Source organism: Podarcis muralis, chromosome 7, assembly GCF_964188315.1.
Source record: "Podarcis muralis chromosome 7, rPodMur119.hap1.1, whole genome shotgun sequence".
Taxonomy (NCBI): domain Eukaryota; kingdom Metazoa; phylum Chordata; class Lepidosauria; order Squamata; family Lacertidae; genus Podarcis; species Podarcis muralis.
This window is the reverse complement of record NC_135661.1, coordinates 59,161,334-59,185,936: the sequence shown is the minus strand read 5'-3', so window position 1 is coordinate 59,185,936 and position 24,603 is coordinate 59,161,334. Positions and strand designations below refer to the sequence as shown.

The 24,603-nt window shown below is 47.4% G+C and overlaps 1 protein-coding gene across 29 annotated transcripts in view; it reads right to left on the bottom strand.

The window, feature by feature from the left end:
* The window catches only part of MACF1 (microtubule actin crosslinking factor 1), a 297,050-nt gene that overhangs the window by 14,094 nt on the left and 258,353 nt on the right, over positions 1–24,603 (bottom strand). For all 29 annotated transcript variants that reach the window (XM_077931870.1, XM_077931885.1, XM_077931874.1 and 26 more), the window contains 26 exons: positions 24,012–24,218; positions 22,838–22,957; positions 21,653–21,760; positions 20,539–20,757; positions 19,062–19,265; positions 15,988–16,219; positions 15,607–15,833; positions 15,076–15,198; positions 14,645–14,746; positions 13,426–13,527; positions 13,135–13,308; positions 12,454–12,609; positions 11,541–11,738; positions 10,496–10,624; positions 9,718–9,891; positions 8,841–8,996; positions 6,962–7,168; positions 6,419–6,538; positions 6,143–6,312; positions 5,433–5,592; positions 4,794–4,988; positions 4,399–4,527; positions 4,163–4,306; positions 3,250–3,438; positions 1,951–2,068; positions 1,033–1,196 (listed from right to left, as the gene is read on the bottom strand). In XM_077931870.1, coding sequence (XP_077787996.1) covers positions 1,033–1,196; positions 1,951–2,068; positions 3,250–3,438; positions 4,163–4,306; positions 4,399–4,527; positions 4,794–4,988; positions 5,433–5,592; positions 6,143–6,312; positions 6,419–6,538; positions 6,962–7,168; positions 8,841–8,996; positions 9,718–9,891; positions 10,496–10,624; positions 11,541–11,738; positions 12,454–12,609; positions 13,135–13,308; positions 13,426–13,527; positions 14,645–14,746; positions 15,076–15,198; positions 15,607–15,833; positions 15,988–16,219; positions 19,062–19,265; positions 20,539–20,757; positions 21,653–21,760; positions 22,838–22,957; positions 24,012–24,218 — 4,227 coding nt within the window. The remainder of the gene's footprint in view (positions 1–1,032; positions 1,197–1,950; positions 2,069–3,249; positions 3,439–4,162; positions 4,307–4,398; positions 4,528–4,793; positions 4,989–5,432; positions 5,593–6,142; positions 6,313–6,418; positions 6,539–6,961; positions 7,169–8,840; positions 8,997–9,717; positions 9,892–10,495; positions 10,625–11,540; positions 11,739–12,453; positions 12,610–13,134; positions 13,309–13,425; positions 13,528–14,644; positions 14,747–15,075; positions 15,199–15,606; positions 15,834–15,987; positions 16,220–19,061; positions 19,266–20,538; positions 20,758–21,652; positions 21,761–22,837; positions 22,958–24,011; positions 24,219–24,603) is intronic.

Below are 24,603 nucleotides of genomic sequence, written 5' to 3'. Positions count from 1 at the left end.
CTAATGGCTTCCTGGGCAACTGAGAATCCTGTTTCACCAGGGCTCTTAATTGTACACCAAGGGCAAGGGGTCAAGAGCAATTGCATGGATTTGGGATGGGCTAAAAGTATGCCCTGCCAGTTCCCATCGATCTGTGTTTTTTCTTCTTCGTCTTTTAGTGAGTAATGCCTGAACAGGGCTATGGAGGACTGGAAAAGTTGGACCTGGTTCCCCGAAAGCAGCATGGTTGGGAGGAAATCAGTCAAGATACAAATTCCACACTTGCCCCTTTGCCCTGCTCTCCATTTTGGGCACTGCTGCTGTTGTACAGACTTTGCATTACCTGTTTTGCCTCAGTGGTTTCACCTTCGCTAATTATCTAGCTGGTATTGTCAAATTGTAAATGACTGTGAACTCATATGTGAATAGAGAGGCACAGAAATAGTAATTATTATTATTATAGTGGCATAGAATAAATTAAAAATCAGTCACTTTTCTAGCTTACACAAGGCAAAATAATCATGAAGTGGTTTAGCTGCTAGACTACCAAGATATTGCTCTCCTTTTTAGGGGGCAGGGATAGGTGAGGCCCCTGTCTAGGCTTGCTCACCCCAACAAGCACACCCCACAGCACCAAGAGGAAATGTGGTGAAGACTTGCAGACCCTGAAAAGCAGCCTTAAAGCAGGGCCAGTTTGGAAAAGGAAATGAGAAGGCAGTTTGCCTTCCCCTGCTCCAGCCTCACTGCACTCATCTCCTTCCCCCAAAGTGAGATGGAAAGGCTATATACAAGCTTCCACCCACTGCCTTTCCTTTGAAGGGAGAGTGAGGCGCACCATCAAGAAAACCAGGAAGCTACAGTTCCTGTAGCTGGAAACTGGTAGCAGCACCTTCGTTTTGCTCCAAACAGGAAGAGAGCTCTGTATAGAACCCCTGGAAGCCGGGCCTTTGGGAGAACTGCTGCACCATCATGACCCAGCTTCTCTCAGCTGGGGCTTTGCTTGCCGTGCTGGGAAGGGGTTCCCTGTGCACATGAAAAAGGGAAAGTGGTTACCTCTTCCAGCCGATCCAGGGCATCGTTGAGCTTGCGTTGCCGCTCGAGCGCCAGCAACCACACCTGCTGCCAGCGGGCCGAAAGCTGGTTGATGCGCGGGTTCTTTGCTTCCGACTGGGATAGAATTGGCATTGGGGGTGGGGCTGTCTGGTTCAGGGATTTTCCTGAGAGGAAAAAAAGACAGGGACAGGGAGGAAACATAGCAGAAATTGAGCAAAGCGAAGGGGCGTAATGAAAAAATTATGGGGAAGGGGCACAGGAAGAAAGGCTGAGCTCTCCTTCTGCAGATGAAACTGGAAACTTCACTAAGATCATATCAACTCACAGGAACCCTGCAGTCTGCATGGGGCGTTTGAAGGCAGGGACAGGTAGCAGGTTTCCTGACAAGGGCTGTGTTTCCTTGGGGACCACATGCTGACTGTGGGCAGGGCTAAAGCCAGCGGTAGGCGGAGCCACCTCTCTTTCTCTCTTACGCCCCCCCCCCACTGCTCTCTCACGCCTCTTCCCCTCTCTTCCTACCCTGCCCAGCAGGCTGCTGGGACAGACTCCTGAGGCCTGAAATGATTGCTTGCGAAGGGCTTATGAAACTAGGCCAAAGGCTGCCCCTCCTGGTCCAAGGAGGTGCAGAAAGTCACCCCAAGCTTGTACCTGAGCCAAGGCACATCAGAGCTACAGCCCAGACTTTTGTTTTAAAGACTGGTCTCAGCCATGGAATATGTAGTAGTAGCTTCAGTAATTATCATAATAAAAGTAATAATCATAATGCTGCTGATGATGGGAGTGTCCCTGAACACATATACAGTACTTATTTCTTGATCAAGGCCCAGTTCAAGATGCTACTAGTGTTTTTAGTGTTTAAAGCCCTAAATGAATTAGGCCCCAAATATTTAAAATTTGCCCAAAGGGTTGCCAACGTACTATTGCTTCGGGATTTCTCAATGAAAGGTCCATGAGCCGGCTCTGTGGCTTTCCTCTTGTATGTTTTTGTGACGCGATCCACATCTGGCTGCTTTCGGGTCATTACTTCCATAAAGGACTGGAAAATGCAGTAGGAAAGATGATTAGAGGTAGAAGAAGAGTGCAGCATTTTGTTACTATGCAACTAAATGTTGTCCTTTTGCTAATGTAAGCAGTCCTATCCCCAAACAACTCAAAGCACCTTTGGCTGATTAACATCTCATACCCTTTTAAATGTGTTGTGGGAGGGGGGGATTATTGGTTTGTTTTTGCACTTATTTTTGTTATGCAGTTTGTGTTTTTTATATTGTATTTTCTATTTTATTGTATCTTTATGTTGTGAATTGCCCTGAGATCTACAGATGAAAGGCCATACACAAGTACATGATACATAAATATTTATCACATTTATATTCTTTCCTGTTTAACCCTACAACAACCCTGTGAGGTAGGTTAGGCTACTTGAGTGGGGATTTGAACCATCGTCTCCCAGCCCCTAGCCCAAACACTCTAACCACTACACCAGATTGGCTCTTGTTCTTGTTCAGTCTCCTCTTTGGATAGTAACATTTCACCAGCCGTTGCCCATGTACCTTCATGCATATCTTTGCCACCATAGGGGTTAGGAACTTAGTACCTCACTCTCAAAATTAAGCACCAAATTCTCAGGAACCCAAATCTTGCATCTAATGCCACATTGTTTGTTCTTGCATGGCACTGCTAAATCAGTCTTCCCTCCAGCTGTTTTGGACTGCAACTCCCATCAACCCCAGCCAACGTGGCCGTTTTGAACTACAACTCTCATCAGCCTCAACCAGCGCAGCTGCTGGGAGTCCAAAACATCTGCAGCAGCAGGTTAGGGAAAGCTCCTCTGCGCCAAGGCTGGGGCTGATGGGAGCTGTAGTCTGAAAGGCTGGGCATCAGGTTCAGAAAGCCTGTGCTAGATAGATATATATAGCCCACTAGAGGTCAAAAGAAAAGAGGGTGAGCCAGGATTGGGGGTGGGGGCACCAGCCAGAGTGCCTCTAAGCAGTAGGAGCTGAAGGGGAAGACAATGACCCTCCATTCTGCTCTAAGCTTACAGGCATGTGGAGACCTACTCCATGGCAAAACCAAAGCAGTGCAAGCTCACACACAGCTAGGAAGAATGAAGTCAGGCGCTTTGTTTCACTTTAAAGCCACTGTGAACGAGTTTCTCAAACACACAGCATGCTCTTTTCTGGAAGGTGGCAAAGAGGGAGCCAACCAGGGCAGGGTTACCTGGTGCTCTGCAATGAGGGCTTTGACCTGGTCAATGTTCTGCGGCATTGGCTCTTGGTCCCTCTGAATCAGCGTTGTCTCAGCCCACTGAATCCATGCCAGGAGCTCCTCCAGCAGCTCTGCATTGGCCACCAGCTCTGAGAGGGCTGCTTCAAGCCGCTGCTGGTGTTGCTTTGCCCATGTGAGAACCTGGCAGAGGAGAAAAGCAGGGAGGGTAGTTGGCAGCAAACAAGAGGTATCTCTGCAGGGAGGGAAGGCAGCGGTATGTCTTTCTGGGTTACTCGCATGCCCCTTCCCTTGCCTAAGCATCTTCTTCACTTTTGCATTCCCCTCCTCTAGCTCACCTGGATCTTGTGTTTTACCCTGCAAGCTCTACAACCTACTAACACTACAAACTTAGGGCACCAGGAGCGAACTTGTACTCATGGTGCCAATGATAAACTAGTCTAGAATCTAGACTAAGGGAGAAGACTGAAAAATGCTTTAAGTTGAAGATGGAGGGAGTATACAGAAAAAATATTAAGGGTATGCTGTGTGTTCTTACGTGATTATCATATTATGTTTATTCACAAGCTACTCCGAAAAGGTTCATTCAAAAAGTGGAGTAATTTCCCCCCCATTTAAATAAATAAAAAGCTCTTGGTTGTTCCAAAAATAAAATCAAAACAAAAGCACCTCTACCTAAGCATTTTAGGAACTACAGTGAATTTCTACATTCTGTAGCTGGCTCCTCTCATCTCAGTAGCCAGCATTGTCATGAACATTCTATGATGTCACAGCAGCTGAAGCAAGGTAGGAAGGGGATTCAAAATGCATTATTCTTCTTATACAGTCATAGAATTATTAAGTCTCTCAGCTCCATTCCTGCTGGCTGCAGATGCTGAGAGGCAGAGCAAAGGCCTCTGTGACTCACTTCTTCAAACCGAGCTCGGATGATGGTGATCCAGTGCTTGATGGTGGTGATGCAGTCTGGGTGGCAAACGGCCAAGATGACCTCCCCCATCCCCACAGCGGAGTTCACATCCAGCCTTTTCTCTTCAACTTTCTTCATGAACTCCTGCAGCAAAGTGTAAAGGCACAACAGCTCAGCCTGGCTGCCTAGCAATCCCCTCAGGCTCCCGCCTTTCCCTCTTCTGAACAGCTACCCACCTTGTGGACATCGATGAGTGACTGCAGCGCTTCTGCGTCATCGGGCAAAGCTCCCCGGAAGCGGAGGGTCTGCTCAGCTTCAGAGAGCCACTCCAGCAGAAGATGGACAGCAGTCCGGAACTCTTCTGCCTGGAAAGGAGAAACAGCACCAGTGAACCCTTCCCCATGGAGCAAAGGCCTTTTGAGTTGCCATACAGCAGGGATAGAGAACTCTTCTCAGCCTAAGGGCCACTTTCCTTCACAGGGAACCTTCCCGGGTAGGGGGACACACACCAGTGGTGGGCGGGGCCGGAAGCAAAAGGGGTGGAGCAATAGATACAACAGAGTCACAGGGCTGGTATGGACCAAAGAGATGTGCAAGTTGCAGATGATGCCACCCTGCTTCCGTCTCTTACCTGCTTCAGGGCCTCCTCCAACCGAGTTTGCTTCAGGACAGACATCTTGCAGACGGTGTCCCAGCGGTTGCTTAGCTCTTGCAGCTGCACTTTCACCCACGTTGTGTCATCGCGGCTGTTCTCAATAAGTTCCCGGCCTGAGCGCTTGAGAACCGTGACGGTGCCTGTTCGCTTGCCAAGCTCCTTCTGGAAGACCTATCAAGGGGAACAGAGCATAGTTGCACCCTCTTTCTCCAAGCTCTCCACCCCTGTAAAGAGCACTAAGTTTGTTTTTTGATAGTTATCTGGAGACCTGTAAACCCGATCTTGGACCTTTTGCAAGTATATTTTCATTAAAAGGCAGTTTGGTTCTAATGGCCTTGCACTTTTCAAAACTCTGGAGGTATTAACTGCTCCCATTTTTTAATTACGTTCCAAATGATGTTTTAAACATTTTCATGCGTTATTGTATTATATTTGTATTCTTTTATGTTAGCTGCCCTGGGCTCCCTTTGGGATGAAGGGTGAGGTGTAAAACTTAGAAACTCAAGTACATTTTCACAGGGACTCCAGTTCACTGCCTTAGTCCATAACACATTGAGGCTTACACAGTGTGAAGTGGCTTCCAAATGGATGGCTCTGTCCCCCAGCAGCCGTTACCTTGTGAGCATCCATTAAGTTCATGACCAGGTCCAGGTCCCCATGGACAGGCAGGTCTTCAGCCAGCTGGGGCTCCACCTTGTACAGCCAGTCAACCAGAGCTTGCAAGGCATCCATGAACTGGCCAGAGAACAGAAGGGCCTCTTCCAGTTTGTGCTGCCTGTAAAAATGAAAAATGCAGGGGTGAGTGGGTGTTGCAGTTTCCCCTCAATTGGCCACCTCCTTGGGCACCATAATAAATGTGGCGTAATCAGAGCCTTAGGCACACCTTTAAAAAAATGGTGTGTTAAGGTGTTTTATTTATCAAAACAAATTACATGGCGTTGCATTTAAAAATCATAAAGCAGTGTACAGCACAATGTAAAAATTACAAAAAAACCAAGAACTACACAATGATAATAATAAAGAGGGGGGAAATCCAAAGCAAATAAGAACAGACTAGTGTGGATTACCAGCAAGGGCCTGGGAGAATCCAGATGCATCCTGAGCAAATCTAGCAGGAACCTAGCTAAGGCCCCTGCACTGCTCTGACTGGATGTGCAGTCAGTATACAAACTGGTCAAATATAGGTCTTGATGCTGATAAATGCCCCTCACACCCAATCCAAATAGGTGACTTAAAGCTGGCTTCTAACACCCCCTTGTAGGACCTGCAGGCACCTCAACTTACTACAGGATGTTACCTGTTAGGAAGCCCTTTCAGGCACTCACCTTTCCACCGATTTGCCACAGACAGTGTCCCACTTGTCACGGACTTCCCCAAGGAGATGGTCCAGGCTCTGGTTGTCATCGGGGAACTGAGCTTTTTCTTTCAGGGCCCTTCCTGTCCGGATCGTGGTGTCATAAACAGGCTGCTTGCCACCCAGGGTTTTTTGGAACTCCTGATTTTCCCAAATAAACCCACCCAAAACATAGGTTGAGAATGAGGCCAGTGACTACAGATAATTTCACAAGAAGCAAAGGAACTGTTTCACATGCAATTCTAACCTTGTGCTTAGAGAGCTGCAGTTTGATCTTGTCGGGATCATTTGAAATTTCAAGCTCAGAATCCAGGAGATTTTCTGCATCTTCTAACCAGTCAACCAGCTTCTTCCAAGCTTCATGGAACTATGAAGATTAATTTTTTCCATTTAATTTATTATTAGAATTCACATGCTTCTCCAACTCCACTAAAGGTAAAGGTAAAGGTACCCCTGCCCGTACGGGCCAGTCTTGCCAGACTCTAGGGTTGTGCGCTCATCTCACTCTATAGGCCGGGAGCCAGCGCTGTCTGCAGACACTTCCGGGTCACGTGGCCAGCGTGACGAAGCTGCATCTGGCGAGCCAGCGCAGCACCAACTCCACTACTCACTGCCAATTTTCACCTGCCCCCATCCCCTAACACCTGACCCACATTTCATACTTCTGCAAACAGTGCCCATTACGCCAAAGGCCCTCAGTGAGCCCAAGAGGAACAGAAGTATTTTGTAGCTCTGAGCTGGTGCCCTTTGTGCCTCCCTGGCTTCTAGCCTACAAAGGATTGTTCCTCACCTGCTTTGCCCGCTTCCTGGCATCGTCCAGAGCCCGCCCTCTTTCCACTGACCGCTGGACGACCTTCTCCCAGCGTGACTGGACACTGACCAGGAGGTTCTTGATCAAGACCACATCCTGCTTCTGGCTGAGAAACTTCAGCTGGTTTCCACTTTGGTCTAGGCCAATTATCTGGTCCCGGTGGGCGTTCACTTCATTGGCAAACACCTGACAAGGAAAAAATGAAAGCTGCTCTCCTGGGTCTCTTAGGCACCACATAATGCAGGGAAGGCCATTTGGGATGGAGGTTTTGTTACAAGGTGAGATGGCACAAAGCTCAACTGTAGTCACTACGGCTGGCAAGGGAGTCCCAAGACTAGGCTGGGGCCTGCCATGGCCACAGATTGACTGGGTAGCCATGAGTGAGCCACACACACACACAACCTCCAGTTCCCTACCTGCAACAAATGAATAATCTGACCCATCTCACAAGCCCCATCACTTGTTTTAGGGAACTACAGTGGTACCTCGGGTTACATACGCTTCAGGTTACAGACTCCGCTAACCCAGAAATAGTACCTCGGGTTAAGAACTTTGCTTCAGGATGAGAACAGAAATCGTGCTCCGGCAGCGCGGCGGCAGCAGGAGGCCCCATTAGCTAAAGTGGTGCTTCAGGTTAAGAACAGTTTCAGGTTAAGAACGGACCTCCGGAACGAATTAAGTACTTAACCCAAGGTACCACTGTAGTAAAAGCCTGGGGTTGTGGTCAACTAACTTTTACTCAAACTAGACCCCATTGAAATTAATGGCCTTGACTAACTTAGGCTCACTAGTTTCAATAGGTGTACTCTGCATACAAGTTGGTAGAATACAACTGATAGTTAATTTTTATTAACTGATTGTAAATCACATTTTTAATATTACAGATTATTAATTTGTTAATGCGTCATACTTTATGATTGTGTATGTACACGTACACACACACACACACACACGGCTATGCTACTGCTCACTTCACTCACCGCCACTTGCAAATGCCTCCTTGCTTTAGACATCCACCCAACCCTCCTATTCATACTGCCTGCCTCACACCAAAGTTGCTGTTGCAGCCTCAGTGGAAGAGACAAAGAAGAGGGCAGTGGTGGGTGGCAACCGAGTGGGATGGTTGCTGGGGAGCTGCCCTGCCTTGCCCATTTCTAGGCAGCTTGCCTGGGGTGCCCACCTGCCTCTGTTTCTCTTTTTTTCTCCAGTGGTACTGAAATGGCATCATTGGTGTTAAGCAAGCAGCAGCAAAAGACCAGACGTTTTGGGGGAGCTACCCCAGCCTGTCCTGACAGTTCCTCCATGACTCAGCTGGACCATAGTCCTTCCCTCTTCTGCTTCCCTTCTCAACCTCCAATGGAAGAGCCCAGCAACTCTCAGAAATCTGTCGTCACGCTGTAGTTCACAGTGCCACCTACTGGCAGCCAAACAAACTGCAGCATGATGACAGCTTTTCCTCTTTATTATATGTTAGTATCTATCTATCTTGCAGTTTCAAAAACTTGGTTATTTGAAAACACCTATGAAAACACCTATATTTCCCTATTTTAATTTTAAAGTCTTTCCTTATTTGGCTGCTATACCTAGGCATTGTTTATTGTTGTTCTTGTGGAAGTGCTTATTGTCTATTCTTGCTGTGGATAGAAGATATTATCTAGCTCTTATTTCATTTCTCAAGTTTCGAGCACTTGTGACTATGATACAATTATAGAACTTTAATTGAATTCTCTCAATACTCCACAGCTATTTTAAATAATTAAGTTTTTCTCTACCTTTTGGCAGCTTCACTATTCAAGTCAGATAGCTCCCCCCACCCTCCCTCAGATGCACACATGCACACCCAGGTGGGCATCATTACCTTGTGATCTTCTATCTGTGAGAGCACTGTGTTGAACATGAGGCTGGGTGAAGGAGCGACATTCAAGCTCTGCTCTGCAAGGGTGAGCCAGTTGATGAAATCTTGCAGGGAATTTTGGAACTCGGTTGCCAAGCTGAGGGCCTCTTCCAACTTGGACTGAGTTTTAAAATAAGGGGGAGAAAAAGCAGCAGAATGAGCACAAAAGGCAGAAAGAAAGGAGCACCAGCCAAAGTTCACAAATGCTGGCTTCTGAGACAAAGACCACAATTGTGTAATAAATGAGAGACTCCTTCTAGGCTGGACCTTCTCAGTCCAACCGATGAACGTGACTTGCATATTAACAGGTCACATTTCAAATGTTAATAACTCTTCCCCTTCATCCAAGCCATTGTGGAGCCAGGTTCTCTTCCAACAAAAAGCATCAGAACAAGAAGAGACCACCTACTGGGGGGGGGGGGGGCAGCCAATGTGGTGCCCTCTGGATGCTGCTGCACCACAGTGTCCATCATCCTTGACCATTGACCATGCTGGCTGGGGCTCATGGAGGCTGGGAGCCCGAGAACAGCCAGAAGGCACCACATTAGCTTCCCCTGCTCTACTGGACCATCACAACTTACCAATAATGAAATTGTGAAACAGCTGGATTAAAACCAAAGCAAGGTTCTCTCTCCACTCCCTTTTCAAACACACACCTCTTTAATACCACCTCAAGTCCCAAGAGTTCCTCTGTATGAAGCTCCACATGCGCAGAGCCTCGCTTTCCTGCGCAAGCTAGGAATTGTGTGGCACTCACACAAGAGTCCCCTGCTCTGCACCATGCAAATGTGAGTACAGTGATTTGGTGATTGGTACACCCGCACCCCTCCTAGCACATTACCTTTCTCTCCTCCATCTTCATACTGACGAGGCCCCACTTCTGCTCCAAGAGAGCCACACTTTGCTCTGTCTTTGATCCAGACCCAGAATCATCGCGGCTCAGGAGCATCAGCCTCCCTTTAGCCAGGAGCTGGCTGTAGACCTCCTCGTTGGCTTTGAACTGGGCATAGAGCTCCTGCACAACACAGAGGCATCGTAAACAAGGGATGCTTTGCAGGACAAATTTTCCTGACATGGGGGTTCACGTGGCATAGGCAAGACCTAATAGCACAGTTGTGTGTGAAGATTGCTTCTGCTGTTTGCCAGGTGCACTTGGCTCTGGGGGTTGTCTGCCAAGTCCAGCTTCTCAGGGCCAACGCTTCATGTTACTCTAAGCATGTGGTGTGCAGCTAGGCCTACAAAAATCACCCTTCCCGCTTGTGGCTTCAAAACTTAGGGGGTAGGTTCCCACTGGTGAATAATCTTTACACCTGACTGTGCACACATTTTTCTCTGTGACATCCTTACGTGTAAAAACGTCACATTTGTGCTGGTCCAGGGTTGCTGATGCCAGCTGATAGCTGAGTGACTGCAACAACATGGAACATCCATGAGTAGCTTAGGTAGATACAGCTGTGCACTGTAAGCTGGAATGTAGCTAACCAAGCCTTCCCCCATTCCTTTTTCTCTGGCGCTTTCCCTTTTAGGTATTTCACATCCCACCTGTGATGCACATTATCCTTCCCTCCCATATTAAGGGGTCATTCATTCCAGGCATCAGTTCGGCCAGCACAACTCACCATGTGGGCATTCAGTTGCTCTCGAGCAGTCTCTGGCAGCCCACCTGTCGGTTTGGAGGCAGACAGCTGGTTCTCCATCCTCGTGAGCCAGAGGAGGAAGTCTTCAATTTCACCATGGAAACCTTGAGCCTGCAAGGAAACACAAAGCACATGCTGGACTGAAGGGCACAAGCAATTCACTCTGATGGTTTCGGAAACCTCAGCAGGAGGTACCAGGATTTTTAAAACCAAAAGTACAGAAATACATTTTGGGGCAGTGAAATTCAAAAAGCAAAACCAAAGTGCCAAGCATAAGCTTAGGTTCAAATCCCAGCCTATTTCTAGCCATCCTCTTCTAGTCTAGCTCCCAGAAGTAAGAGAAGCATCCCCAAAAAGACTCTGGCTCAAAGAACGAATCGTCTCCAAAGTGAGGAAGCGGCTGGGAAAGACTCATCTGTACACCCAAACAAGTCCAGCCACAGAGCAAGTCTTGGTGGGCAATCACCTGAACACACAAAGGGATAAATAAATAACCAGGAGGAGGGGTAGCACACAAAAGCCCCCCCCCTCCAAATCCCCTCCCCCAGGGGCACGAGCTGCTCTTCACAACTCCTTTCACTTGTATATTTAACAAGGGAGTTCTATCCCATCCTTCATCCCCCCCCCAAAAAATAGTTATAATGGTTTACAAAAAAACAAAATAATATAAAAGCATAATGTCAACTTGTGCACTGAAGATTCAGTTATTCTTATAGGGAGAACTTCAATTTGTGATAAGGTCTGAAGTGGTTTGATTTTTAAAGAATTGGTAATTAACTTGCTTAGAAACCCCCTGCAATTGGAAGCCTTCCTTTTTGTAGGGAGACAAACACGCCAAGAAACCCTACAGACCTTGGTGCTCATTGCGAGACGTGCCCCCACCTTCCCCACTCCCATCTCAACCGTATGTGTGTTCAGGTGCATGCCTGAATGTGGCTCCTTTGAAATGTTGGGCGAGGAATGTAAGGAACGAGAGGGCTCTGAAGAGCACCCACTGCTTGCCTAACTAACTCTCTTCCCAGCTGACCTGCTGAAGGGTCATCTGCAGCTGCTGCTCTCGCTCCTCTGTCTTCTGCAGCACCGACTCCCAGCATGAATTCATTGTCTCCAGGCGGTTCCGGAGACTGCTGGCATCATCCCCTGCGCTGGATTCCAGGAGCTCATTGCCAGCCTTGTTCACTGTCTCCACTGTGGACTGATGGGCCAGCACATCATTCTTCAGCACCTAGTGTGGTGTTGCAGGTGGAGAAGAGAAAATGCTTTAGGGCCCTTGCAGGCCTCTGTGGCACTAGCAAAGGATGGTGGTGATAGATGGTGGACCCAAGTTCAGCCCCTGTCAATCAGCATGGCTGGAGTCTCCTGCATCTTGGTTTTGGTGTACAAACTCAGGAAGCAAAGCACACGAGACAAGGCTTCCTGGATATTCTCACAAAACACTCTCAGCATCAGCAGCAAGTTACTGGCAATAACTGACCAAATGTCAAGCCCAAGCAAACACCCCCAGCTAGAGGAAAGGCTGTGGCTCAGCTTTGCATGCACACAGTGCCAGGCTGGATCTCTGGTATCTCCAGATAGGGCTGGCAAAGACACTTTCTGACATCCTGGGGAACTGCTGCCAGTCAGGGTAAACAATGCTGAGTGAGATAAACCAATTGTCATGAGCCCCATGGAGACATCTTGGCAGAGCTGGTTGGCATGGGATGGCAGTGTGGACCCTGATTCTGGGGAGTGGCTCAGTGGGCCAGAAAGTGGGTTGTTGGGAGAAAGACCCATCTCTTTTGGAATAACTGCTCTGAGAGCCAGCATTGTGTCTGTAAGTATTACTACTACTACTACTACTACTACTACTACTACTACTACTACTACAAAATTTGTATATCGTCCTTCATCCATTGATTTCAGGGTGGTTCACAATATAAAACCCCTTCCCCTGTACTTACATGGTGCTTAGCTAATTCCACCTCAATGACTTTTGGGTCGCCATTGATTGGCCTCTGGGCATCCAGCAGCTCTTCGGTGTGGGTCAGCCAGGCCATCAGCTCAGCCAGCGCATGTTGGAACTGGCCAAGGGCCAAGAGGGCACCTTCTAGCTTGTGCTGTTTGTAGACAAGGTGAGAAGAGGAATTTATTTTAAGAAGAAAAGGCTAGGTGTGTGTTTGTATTTATTTTATAGGATTTTTAAAATCCCGTTTTCCTATGCACCAAGGAGGAGCACTTAAGGTTGCAGTACTTTAAAAATAGTGCAAAGTATACCAAAAACAGGCAAATAAATAACAGGACCCAACAAGTAAAAATAAAACAGGGAGACAGAAGGCAAGCAAAACATCAGCTTAAGCGCGGGGGGGGGGGGGGAGTGTTTAATAGACGACAAAAGACCATCAGCACAGAAGCTGCACAAATCTCTAGCACTCCAGTTAGCAATGGGACATACAGTGGAGGGCCTGGCCAGGCCCAAGGAGGAAGCAGCAGTGGCAGCCCTCAAGGTAACCTGGTCTGAGACCCTTTGGGGCTTCAAAAGGTGATAGCCAGACCCTTTAATTGAACCTAAGCCATCTTCAGATGGAGCGAGGGCTTTAAAGGTTTTACCCACACCTCAGGCCCTGACAGTTCACCCACCATACCTGCCGATGGGCTATTTTCTCATTCAGGTTCTCCCACAGATGCTTCAGCTCCGTCAGTGGCTCCCGGATTATGTCTCGGTCTGTCTCATCCATGGCTTTTTTGAGCATGAGCCCTCCCTGGTGATTCAGTTTCTCCATCTCGATCTGCTGCTGGTAAACTTCCATTTTAAATTCCTGCCAAGAAGGAGAAAGCAGGGAGTTTCACGCTCAGGACTGTGATCGAAGATTTATTTAAAGAATTTATAAACCGCCCACCATTTGAAAAAAACCACAGTGCACAAACACACGCACCTTCATCTCGTTCAGTTGCTCTTTGACGGTGTTGAGATCCGTCCCCACAGGGGGCATGTTGCAGAGTTTGATCACTGTGTTGTCCAGCCAGTCAAACATGGCCTGAAAAGGGAGCAGGCCCACAAATGAAGGGAGACCCAGCCAGCTACCACCCAGAGGCGCAGCGTTGTGGCCTCCATGAAAAGAGTCAGCACCCAGTTCATAACCCTTTCCCTCAGCCTCTCCTCTTTCTCATAGGCTCAACTACTCCTCTGAGATGCCTGGCCCTTAATACAAAATAACCCTGCCGGGTCAGACCAAAGATCCATGTCCAGCCTGGTATCCTGTTCCTAACAGTGGAAAGCTGACAGGCAAGATTTGGATCATCCCCTGCTGCTTCTCCCCAGGATCAGCCACTCTAAGGTAGACTGCCCTTATACACAGAGGCTCCATTTACAATTATTATAATAGAATCAGGCCTAAATTACATGAAGCAAGGTCTTTTCTGTAATGGTGTCTGGTTGTGAAACTCTCTCACCTCAGGTGTGCAGATTGATACAACTTTGCTGGGATTCCACCACCAGGTTGAAACATACCTGCTCTCTCTCTGGCCTTTGGAAGAATTTAGCTATTCTGCCCAAGGTCTAAGTACTATTCTGAGATGCTGTCATTTTTGACTAATAATTCATAACTGGGCACCAAGCCCTGGTCAGCCCTCGAGCTATTTTTTTACTAATGTCTTCGCCAACCTGGTGCCCTCCAGATGTTTTGAACAATAACTCCCACTAGCTCTCAACCAGTGCACATGGGAGCTGGAGGGCACCAGGTTTGCAAAGGCAGGTGTATAAGAACCTTTAATCAGTAAACTAAAATGACACTGGCCCTCCCACCCTCCAAGAATCTGGTGTTCCTCAGACTACTCTGTGATGTTTATGCATTAAGCCTGGCACTACAATGAAAGATGCTCAGAATTAAGAGCCAGAATCCATTTCAGGCAGTATCTAGAAATGATCCCTGCTTGTCTTAGGAAGCACCATGGCTCAGTGGCAGAGTAGCTGCTTTTCATGCAGAAGGACCCTGGTTCAATCCCTGGGGGCATCTCCAGGTAGGGCTGGGAGGGCCTTCCTGCTTGAAATCCTAGAGAGCCAGTGTGGATGGACCAGTGGTCTGGTAAAGCATCTCCCTTGGCTCTGCGCCTTCCCTACCCCTGTGCATCATCTCCACCTCCACCCGTTATCACCTGCAGTGTGTCCTGGTACTGCACTGCCGACTGCATGGCCTCCTCCAGCCGTTCCAGCCGCTCCTTCCAGGTTTTGTTCAGGTTCTCCCAGGCACCGTTCATCTGCAAAATCAAGGAGAGGTCATTGGGGGTTGGGCGTCTTGCCAGTGTGGGAGCCAGATAGGCAGCACCGTGCACAGGGTTGGATTCAGACAGGGGAGCCGCAGGCACCAAGCTGGTTTCTACACACACTCACATGACCCTCTCTATCCTCCATCCAGGCAAACAAGAGGCATGATCAGGGTTCAAGGACATGCCTCTAGCAAGGCAACAGCACTCAAGGAGGGTGTGACACCAGGCTGGCGAGAGGATGTGTGACAGAGGAAGGGTGTGTTACTTGGGGAGAGGTCCAACGGTAAGAGAGAGAGGCCCAGGGGCCACAATCTACCCACCTCATCTATGCTTTTCTTCACTTCTGGTTTTTCTGTCTCACCGCAGGCAAAGATCAGGTCAGTCCCAAGAATCCGGATGAACTCCAGTTCTTCATGCAAACTGTCCGTTTCCTCCTTGATTGTCTGCAGGATTAAGGTCACCACAGTGGTTGATGTTTTATTAGCAAGCACTGCTCCAAAATGGCATCTGGGTTGCCAGAGTGACTCACAACACACATTTATAAGCCATCTTGTTTATTAAATTGCGCTTCTAATCAGAGATTAAATTTCTAAAGAAAAAAGGCAGGAAGCTCAGGCAGCAGCACACATACCTTGCTATAACAATATGCAAGGCAGTTGCCAAAGCTGCTACATGCAGAGATTTTAAAGACCGAAGAGCAGAAATCTGTTCTGCTTTTAAATAGGATTATTTGAATCATTTTCACCTTGGGAGGCTTTCTATTTATTATAGGTGAGCGTATTATTCCATGCCTTGCGCAGCAGGCCATTCTGTTTGCCTACTGCAGAAATGTTTGCCTTTGCCATCCTTACCTCTGCTGCTTCAACCTGCTGTTTGATGATGGATGGGTCAATCCCCGGACTCTCCAAGTCATGGACAATGTCCTGTGTGTCTCGGATGGTGGTCAGGAGGGCAGCCATGTCATACCAAAATTTCTCTGCCAGTTCCAAGACATCCAGGAATTTAATTTCACGTTCCTCGGCCCGGGCTTTGATGTCTTCCCAGAAAAACACCATTTGGTCTAATTTATCCTGGATTTCTGAAATGGAGGAAACATCACAAACCAAAATAATGAGAATCTCTTTCAGTCGGGGGTGGAAATCCTTCTAATACCACAGAACATGTGGACTATAAGAATTTGCATGACAAAAAACCGAAAGGAGTGAACATGTGACAGTTCCAATCCCCCTGACCTTTGGCTGCCAGGTCCTTGTCTGCACCTTGCGACCGTCCAATCAGCTCCTCCCCGCGGCGTTTCAGGGCCTCAAAGGACGGCTGCAGCTTCTCCAGCTCCATGGTGGCATTTTTGTTGTCGCCAATGCACTCTCGGATCTTCTCAACCTCAGCTGGGATCAGTGGAGGCATTCGCAGGCGGGAGGAGAGGGACTCCAGAGTCTCCAGCATGGGCTCAATCTTGTCATGGAACTGAGCAGGAAGAAGGAGGAGGCTTAGCAAGGGAATGACTGAGAGGCTGCACTGAACAGCCAACAGGAATCTACAGGCCCTTCAAAAAGGAGCAGCAGAAGCAGTGCCTGTTGCAATCAGTACAGGCTTCTAGCCCAACACTCTTATGTATGGTTAGATGCATAACTTATCTGCTGCGTAGCTATGATTTGTTTTTTAACTTTTTAATTGAATGTTATGGTTTTGATAGACTTGTCTGTAACCCACACTGTGATCTGCAGATAAGGGGATGTACAGAAATTAACTGAATAGGTAAATAAACGCATGTCAGTTTCATCCCAGAGGTGGCTTCCTGTTTCCCTCCCCACCACAAAAGGTTGCTGTCATGCCCCTCACTGAACAAAAGCAACATCTATATAGGTTTAAGAGTTTGGTCAGTAAGGCAATTTCAAACTTTATTTGTGTGGGTGTGATTTTTGACGGCAGATGGATTCCTGGTTTGGTTTCATAATCCAGAAAGCTTTCAGAATAAAGTCTTCCCCTGAAGGAATCTGTCTGGATACTGGAATACCACCCATTCCCCAAAATGACATGCACAGGGATCTTAAGATTTGAGCCATCTTACTCAGCCCTAACTGAAATTGTTTTTACAGGAACCAAATCCGCTCTGCGCAAAAAGATGGGCAATCCTCTGACATCACAATCCAACTGGCACAATCCTGCACAGCTTCAAGAGCCTTCTCCATTCATGTTGACTGCAGCGGTGATGAGTGAAAGCCAAGCAATTCCCAAAGTAAATGTCATCTCAGACTCAGCAGGTGCTCCCGAGATAAGCCACTATACCCTCAATCTGCGCCCCCTCTCCATCCAGCAACATGGGCATAAAACTGGCCTGCCTCACAAGGCTGTTGTAATTTAGAGATAATGTATGCAGAATGCTCTGAACCCTTCAAAGAAGTGCTAAGAGTCACCATAATCAGATGCATGAAATACCAGTGTGCATACATAGAACAACCTCCCCCAACCTGGTGCCCTCTAGTGCAACTCCTACCAGCTCCAGCCAGCACAACCTCCTCATTCCATGTCACAAACTGTTTTTGACATTCCCCATGGTTGCAAAAGCAGCTAGTCATGGGGCATGGCTGAGAAGCTGCTGTCTGAGAACCAGGAGTGAATCACACAGTCCTTTGGATCCTGTCCATTAGCTGCATCATTCCCTCTTCAAAAACAGCTCCTCAAAGAGCAATCCGTAATTAGCTTAGATGAATTTGCAGCGATGGGCATGTTGCGGGGGTGCTTCTCCTGAGAATACAGTTATAGGGAGAGGGAGGGAGGTCCAACTACAGAGCTACAGGGATTCTGCTTCAACCGAACAGCAGCTGAAAGGCATGAGGCCAAGAGCAAACCTTTGCCAGTTGCCACCCCTTCTGAAGCTTAATGCTTTCATACCCCACTGGCTTTTCTGCCTGGATCAAAGTCTGCAAAAAGACTTCCAAAGAGGGGGGAGTCCACTCCTAATTGAGCCAACCATTTAACTTTTTGATGTACTTTGAAAAGAATTCACATCAAGGAATTTAAATACTGTTGCACCTGGGAGGTTTTTAAGCTTTACAAAATAAGGGAGGGTGTTTTGTGCTTCAAAAACCGAACAGTACTTCCAGACGACAATAGATACATGCAAAAAACCACTTTGCAAAGAAGGGGAGCGAAATTGCTAGCCAATGAAGACATCATTTTTCTGGTATGTCAGAGGGGAGAAGGATTGCAATGTGATGAAGAGGAGGGATTCTTACCTCTCCAATCTGTCATGGTGTGGTGCAGTCAACACAACAATGAAATGTGAAGAGCACGCAGGGAAGACGGGAACAGGCACCGAAACACACAACAGGGAACAAAATCCACAATGGGAGGGGAGATGAGACGGGAAATGGAGGAGGAGGAGGAGGAAAAACAACAACTCAGAGTTAATATATGAGCAAAAACCGGAACGTGGGGGGGGGGGGGAAATAAAAATGTATTGTTTTATTCAATATATTAAACAGATGAAACACAGAACAAAACCTAGGCTAGGGTACCATAGATTAACAGTGGTTAAAGTTTTACCAACTAACTTCCGAATAGCATGCAAGACAATTGCATGGGGTGGGGGAGAGTCTGAAATGAGGTGATAAGAACAATCTGTATGATTCCTGGCTTAAGCTCAAAATCACATGACACAGAAAAGGAAATTAGCAACAGCAAAGGGATTTGTGCCTAACAAAAATCCTTTGCCAAACTTAAATGTAGTTTCCCCTTGCACTGATCTCATCCCCACCCACCCCTGCTCTGATCGGGTGAGAAAACGGGTTCACCCCCCTAAGCAAAGGAACTCACTGCCTCCTATGTCATGGGCCAACCCAGCCCCTGCCCAGCAGTTATTCGCTTCAGCAAAGGACCTAAAGAAAAATTTTGTTCCAGGCTATTAGCGGAGTTGGGGGAGGGGGAGGGTTGTTGGGGATCCTGGAACAGGAGGAAGAAGTTGTCATTCTGTGATCTAGTTGAGATTCCTGCATTGCAGGGGGTTGGACTAGATGACTATCAGAGTTCCTTCCAATTCTATGATTCAACAACCCCTGCCAGTCAGTGTAGACAATACTGAGCTGGCTTGACTAAGGCAGCTTCTTATGTTGTGTTGAGGAGTTGGTAAGTCTAATGCATTTGTGGGGACTGTGATCTTTCAAAAAGGTGAGGGGGTGGCGGCTAAGTATATCCCCCTCCTCTTCTACAGCGAGGGCAGATTGCAAACAATCTCCACCTAAGCCCCCCATATGATACCCACAGATTGCACTGAATCATTGAAGGATGGAGCCAGGGAATCACAAACCTGGGTTGACTGTGAGACGGCCTCGTCCATCGCCAGAGCCCGTTGGCGGACATCCTCCTTGATGCGGGAGTACATGGCTTCTGCCGTCAAGTATTTCTCCTTTACCATCTCTCCTTCTTCTGGGTTCAGCTCACTCAGCTGTGGCCCGATTTTCAGCAGCTTATCAATATGGGGTTTGTGTTCTGCAATCAACTCTCTCAGTTGCTGCAAAGCGAAGAATTGCAATGAGACTCAAAGATGATACCTCCTGCTTTATGCATTTCACTACACTGTGATCCCAGGTTCACAAATCAAACAAAAGAGCAGATTCTGCAATCAAACCAGCTGTGTTTATTGGCTCCAAAAAGCTAAAGAATTTGTGTTTGCTCAGCATCGTGTTATAAGATGCAGAGACCATATTAACCTCGAGCCGTAATGCTCAAAGCCAGCCTGGTGCCCTCCAGAGGTGTTGGACTACAATTCTCATCTCCTGCAGCCAGCAGACTGTGCTAGCTGGCATTGGTGGGAATTGTACTTCAAAATATACTGAATATATACTAAAATAAAGTGTGGAAAGACTGGGTGGAATTCAAGGTCGCGCTAATGCAATCATTCCGTCAGAGCACGCATTTCTGCTAGGCAGATGGAGCTATCTCCCCTCCCCCACCCCCAGGGCTGCTCTGGGTTTCTCCCAAAAACTCCAGAGTGGAATTGGGAGAGGCATAGGGTGCAGAGAGGAGTCTCACTGTGCTAGTGGGAGTCCTTGTGCTGGCTTCTGCTACTGCACTAGGTTAGCTGAATCCGTCCCAGAGTGAATTCATAATCTGCATTGCAGAGATCTTTTATCACTACATGATTCAATAACTACTTCTACCGTTTTCAGCAATAAGATGCTGCCTTGGGTGATCCAAAGGGGACCCAAAAAGAGTTGCCAGGGCAAATTTAACTGTCTTTCCAAAATTCCAACAGGGTTTTGGGATACAAAACCCTCACCCTCCTACCCAACCAATCACTAACTCCAGTCTTTCCCCTGCCTCCATTCCCTAACCCACTTGCTTCTCTAGTTGACGGCTGCCCAGTTTCCACATGTTCTGCTCACCAACCTCCCTCAACTTGCAAATGTCCGCTTGCAAACAACTTCCATCCCTCAGGAAGGGCCCCTGGTAAAGCTCAGCAACTTTGGGGCTTGCATTATTGCCCGAACACAGAGGGACTTTTGCTTGCTTCTCACAATCAGAGTTCTAAAGGTCTATAGTTTTTTAAGCTACACAGATTCATACCATGGGCGTCTGCAAAACTTTTTTTTGAGGGGAAAGTCAACGCAAAGTGGGGAGCAGGCTATTTCCCCCCACCACAAGCACAAAAGAGAAAACCAAAGCCTGCAAATTTAGCCTCATATCTCAGGTTATACAGGTGTGAGAAACTTAAGTTTTACAAAACTGAAAGCTGGTGGTCTGGGCCTTCATGCTTCTCTCTCATGCCCCCACCCCCTTCTTACCCTCACGTCTTCCTGCTGCTGCTTGAGGTGCTCGTGGTCAATGGCCAGAGGGGGCAACTGCCCAATCAACACCTGCGTCTCTTCCAGCCAAGGGTTGAGCTCTTCGTAGGTCTCCCAGAACTGGTTGACTAAGACCTGGGCGCGCTCCAAGCGGGCGTAGCGCTCTGAATTGAGGTGGCTGATGTCATCGTACTGCTTCAGAAGACACTCCGTCTTCTCCTGCAGGAAGAGTAAGATGTGAAGCTCAGGGAAGAGGTGCAAGGATTAAGAGGCCTAAGAGATGTCGGGTGACGGTTTTCATGACCCAGGTCAGCAGGTCTGCTCCATTCTGTATTCATTTTCTGATATGACTGGATTATGTACCAGCCTGTTTTCCTAAATAAATCTCCCCACGCTGCCTCTTGGGCCATTCACACAGCTCTTGCCACTAGCCAACAGGCACACATCACTTGGTACTCTGTATTTTGGATAAAATATACTTTAAGAGGAGGGGAAATGGTCTATCTGAGTCAAAGAACAAAAGCAGATGCATGGAGCGGATACCAACTGGATTCTTTTTATTTATTAGTTTTATACCCCACTTTTCCTTCAAGGAGCTCAAAGGGGTGTATATGGCTCTCTGCCTCTAATTTATCCTCACAACAATCCTGTGAGGTAGGTTAGGCTGAAAGATGATGACGGGCCTCAGGTCATCCAGTGAGCTTCTTGGCTCAAATTTGATCCCTGGTCTCCTAGGTCCTAGTCCAATATTCTAACCACTACACCAAATCGCCTTTTGCTTTGCGCTAACTAGACATTTCTACCTACTGGCTATAAATGCATGATGCAATTTCCAGTAGCTAAGTACTAGCAAACAAAAAACAAAAAAACTTGGCTAGCCAGGGGCAGGACCACTGAAAACATGCACCAGTACAACAAGGCTGGCCCCTGGCTGAGTGTTGCCCTCTGCAGCTTTCTTGTCTCTGACTAGAGCAGCCTTAGCCAACCCAGTGCCTTTTGGATGTTTTGACCTACAACTTCCACCAGCCCCAGCCAGCACTGGGGGCTGCTGGGAGTTGTAGTGCAAAAGCAACTGGAGGTCAGCAAGTTGGTGCATGCAGGACAAGAGGTTTACCTGCAATGTGGCTTTCTGTTCTTCCCCACAGGTTCCAAAGATCTCATTCTGCTGGCTGAGCAGCTCGTCCACAGAATCTTTGTGTCGGATGATGTCAATAGAGAAAGCCTGAAAGGTTGAACAAGCACAAAGCAATTTTCTTTAAAAAGAAGTGGGTGATGACAGACGGCGCAAGCACCCTGCATCCATCTTGCAATGTCATTCTTGGCCTGACTGAAGCCATCGTGCCTACACTTATCAGAGCCATAGGGTTCAAGTCTGCCTAACTCTAACCATCTAGTATTATTCAAATCAGCCTTTGCCAACCAGGTGCTCCCACCCAAATGCCTTTAGGGTACAGCTCACATCATCCCTAACCTTTGGCTATGCTGGCTGGTGGGTGTTGTAGTCCAAAACATCTGGAAGGGACCAGGGTGGGGGAGGCCAATTTAAATTTCTATCCCACCCATCCATATAGTGGTACCCAAGACAATTAACAACAAATAAGATAAAATACAACTTGAAGAACAAAGCTGTAAAATAAAAAAACTGCAAAAAGCCCACCCCCGACTGGTAAAAAACAGATCAAGGAAATGGCCCGTTAAAAATATGAGAACAGAATTGGATGCAATATTGCCCTGATACAGTCTGTTCTGCTAAGCTGGAGTCCAGATGCCCCCACTTCGCCCCAAAAAAATTCTATTTCAACTCCCTTGCCCACAACACCTCATCCAATCTGCCCAATCTGAACAGCAACTCAGATTTTATTCAGAACCACCCAAGCCCGCTGATCCCCCCCTCCCCCTTGTCCTTCTTATCCCTGTTGAGATCAAAACCCAAACACTGAATTGGTTCCAGAAAAAGCCAGTCATTCTTTAGACCAATTGAAATCAGCAGACTATGTAAGACAGTCATTACTAATCTGCTGTGGTGATTTCAATGGGCAGGAAGCATGGCTAAGTCTGGACCTAACCCATGGTTTCATCCATGATGCCTTTAGACCACCACACAACTCCCAATGCCTCAAGAAATCTCAAGAGCTCCAGCTGATGCTGATGCTTCCATGTTATTCTTCCCTGGAAGCACCCAGCCTCTCTGCTGGCTTCCCAGCACTCAGGGCTATCATCTACTCTTCTGCAATGCCATGGTTAAAAGTACCACTTTGTCCTCCAGCTCACTCCATCCATTCAACCCAGAGTCCCGCACCTTTTGGACCTGAAGCTGGGCTGTAGTCTGGTCTTGCTCCAGGCGAATTGGGCCAAGCGCCATCAGCTTCCGTTTCGTCTCAGCAACCCAGGCAAGCTCTGAATCAGCTGCCTGCTCATACTGTCCGGGGGAAAGAGAGGAGAATTTAGAGCCGGCAAGACACAAACCGGAAGAAGCCTGGCATCTGCCCTTGCATGTGGGGCAACTATGAGGCTGCATGAGCATTAAATGAAGAGTAAGGTGGGGGAAAGGAAGTTAGGATAGATTTTGGCTAAAGCAGTACATTCGGACCAAGCTGCAGTTTCCTCTTAGCCACAACATTGCTTTCTGACATATCCACAAGCCCCAATGCTGTTCTCCAGATGCTGCTGGGACTCACCGACTCTCCTTAGTAAGGTCAATGACAGGGGTGATGAGTCCATCATCAGCACCCAAATGGCCACGTGAGAGAAAGCAGCTTCTGAGCAGTGTGTGAAAATAATTTTAAGTTCATAAGTGCTGAGATATCAAAGTTTTAAAACTACTAGCCCTGTGCAAAGATGGAAAATTCTTAGGAATCAACATTAGTGTTTCAGGCACTTGACTCATCAAGAGATGAGATTTATGGAGTTAATTCCGTATCTGAAATGAATGAATGTGTGTGAGAAAGTTGAGCTGAAGCTTGTGGTTTTTTGGTTCACTATTCTCGAGTGAAAACTCTGTTTTCATCCAATTCTCCATCAATGACTCACTCATTACCCTTGAAACTGACCTTGGCCTCGCTAGTGTTACTCTGTCCGCGAAGCAGAAGACAGCCCAGAAAAAGGACCACCCAAGACAGGCTAGAAAAATAAACTGATTTTACAAATGTTTGATTCCCTGATAATATGCTCCATAAAGAAACATTATGTTTTGTGAGTTGATGTGCATCCTGTGGGTGAGATCACATGCTTTACTGACTGGCTGTACACATATCTTTAGTTCTTGTTTTGTGTTTGTGGCACATTGTTCCAGTCCCTATTACAGCTTATTGATAGCAGAGTCTCCTGTCATCTGTGTGGAGGAGCAGGACCTATTTTCTTTTTAATTTAGAAGCCTGGCCACTCCCTGCCTTCTCTGCACCAAGCCTTTTTCCATAGAAAGTCTTTATGAGGGAAGAAACAAGGGCCACTAAAATCAAACTCTCAAACTCTACCTGCTGGGACCTCTGTATAGCAGCATCTATTTCTTCCACCCTTTGCTTGATGGTGTCACTGATCATCTTGTAGCGCTCATTAGTATCCGAAACCAACTTATCCAGCCCTTCGCGGGCACGCCAGGGCACCAGCTCCAGGAGGGCACGGCTGACTTCGTTCACAGTATCCAGGATAAGCCTGTGTTCCATCACCTCCTTCTTCAGTTCCTGGAAAAGAAAAGGAAAAAAGGTCCAGCTGTCTGTGGTTGTGAATCCACTTGCCCTTTGGGTTGTGCAAGAAGGGTATTTTTTCATGATCAAAGACCGGCACAGGGCCCCCTGATGTTGGAAATCCAGGCCTCCATTTGTTGAAATGGACAGAGGTATTTCATTTGTAGTGGAAGGAAAGAGGAAAGAACATTTCCCATCCCAGCAGAAGTGGGCAAGGCATCTTCCTGGCTGCGGCTCACAGGCCAGTGTATGATAACAACCACTTTTACATGCAGGTGCTTTAAACTAAAAAGCAGACATAGCTGTGTCAGTCCATTAAAAAACCCTCCAAAGTCTGCAAATGCCTTTATTAGGACCAATCTAAAAGCTTCTAAGCTCTCCA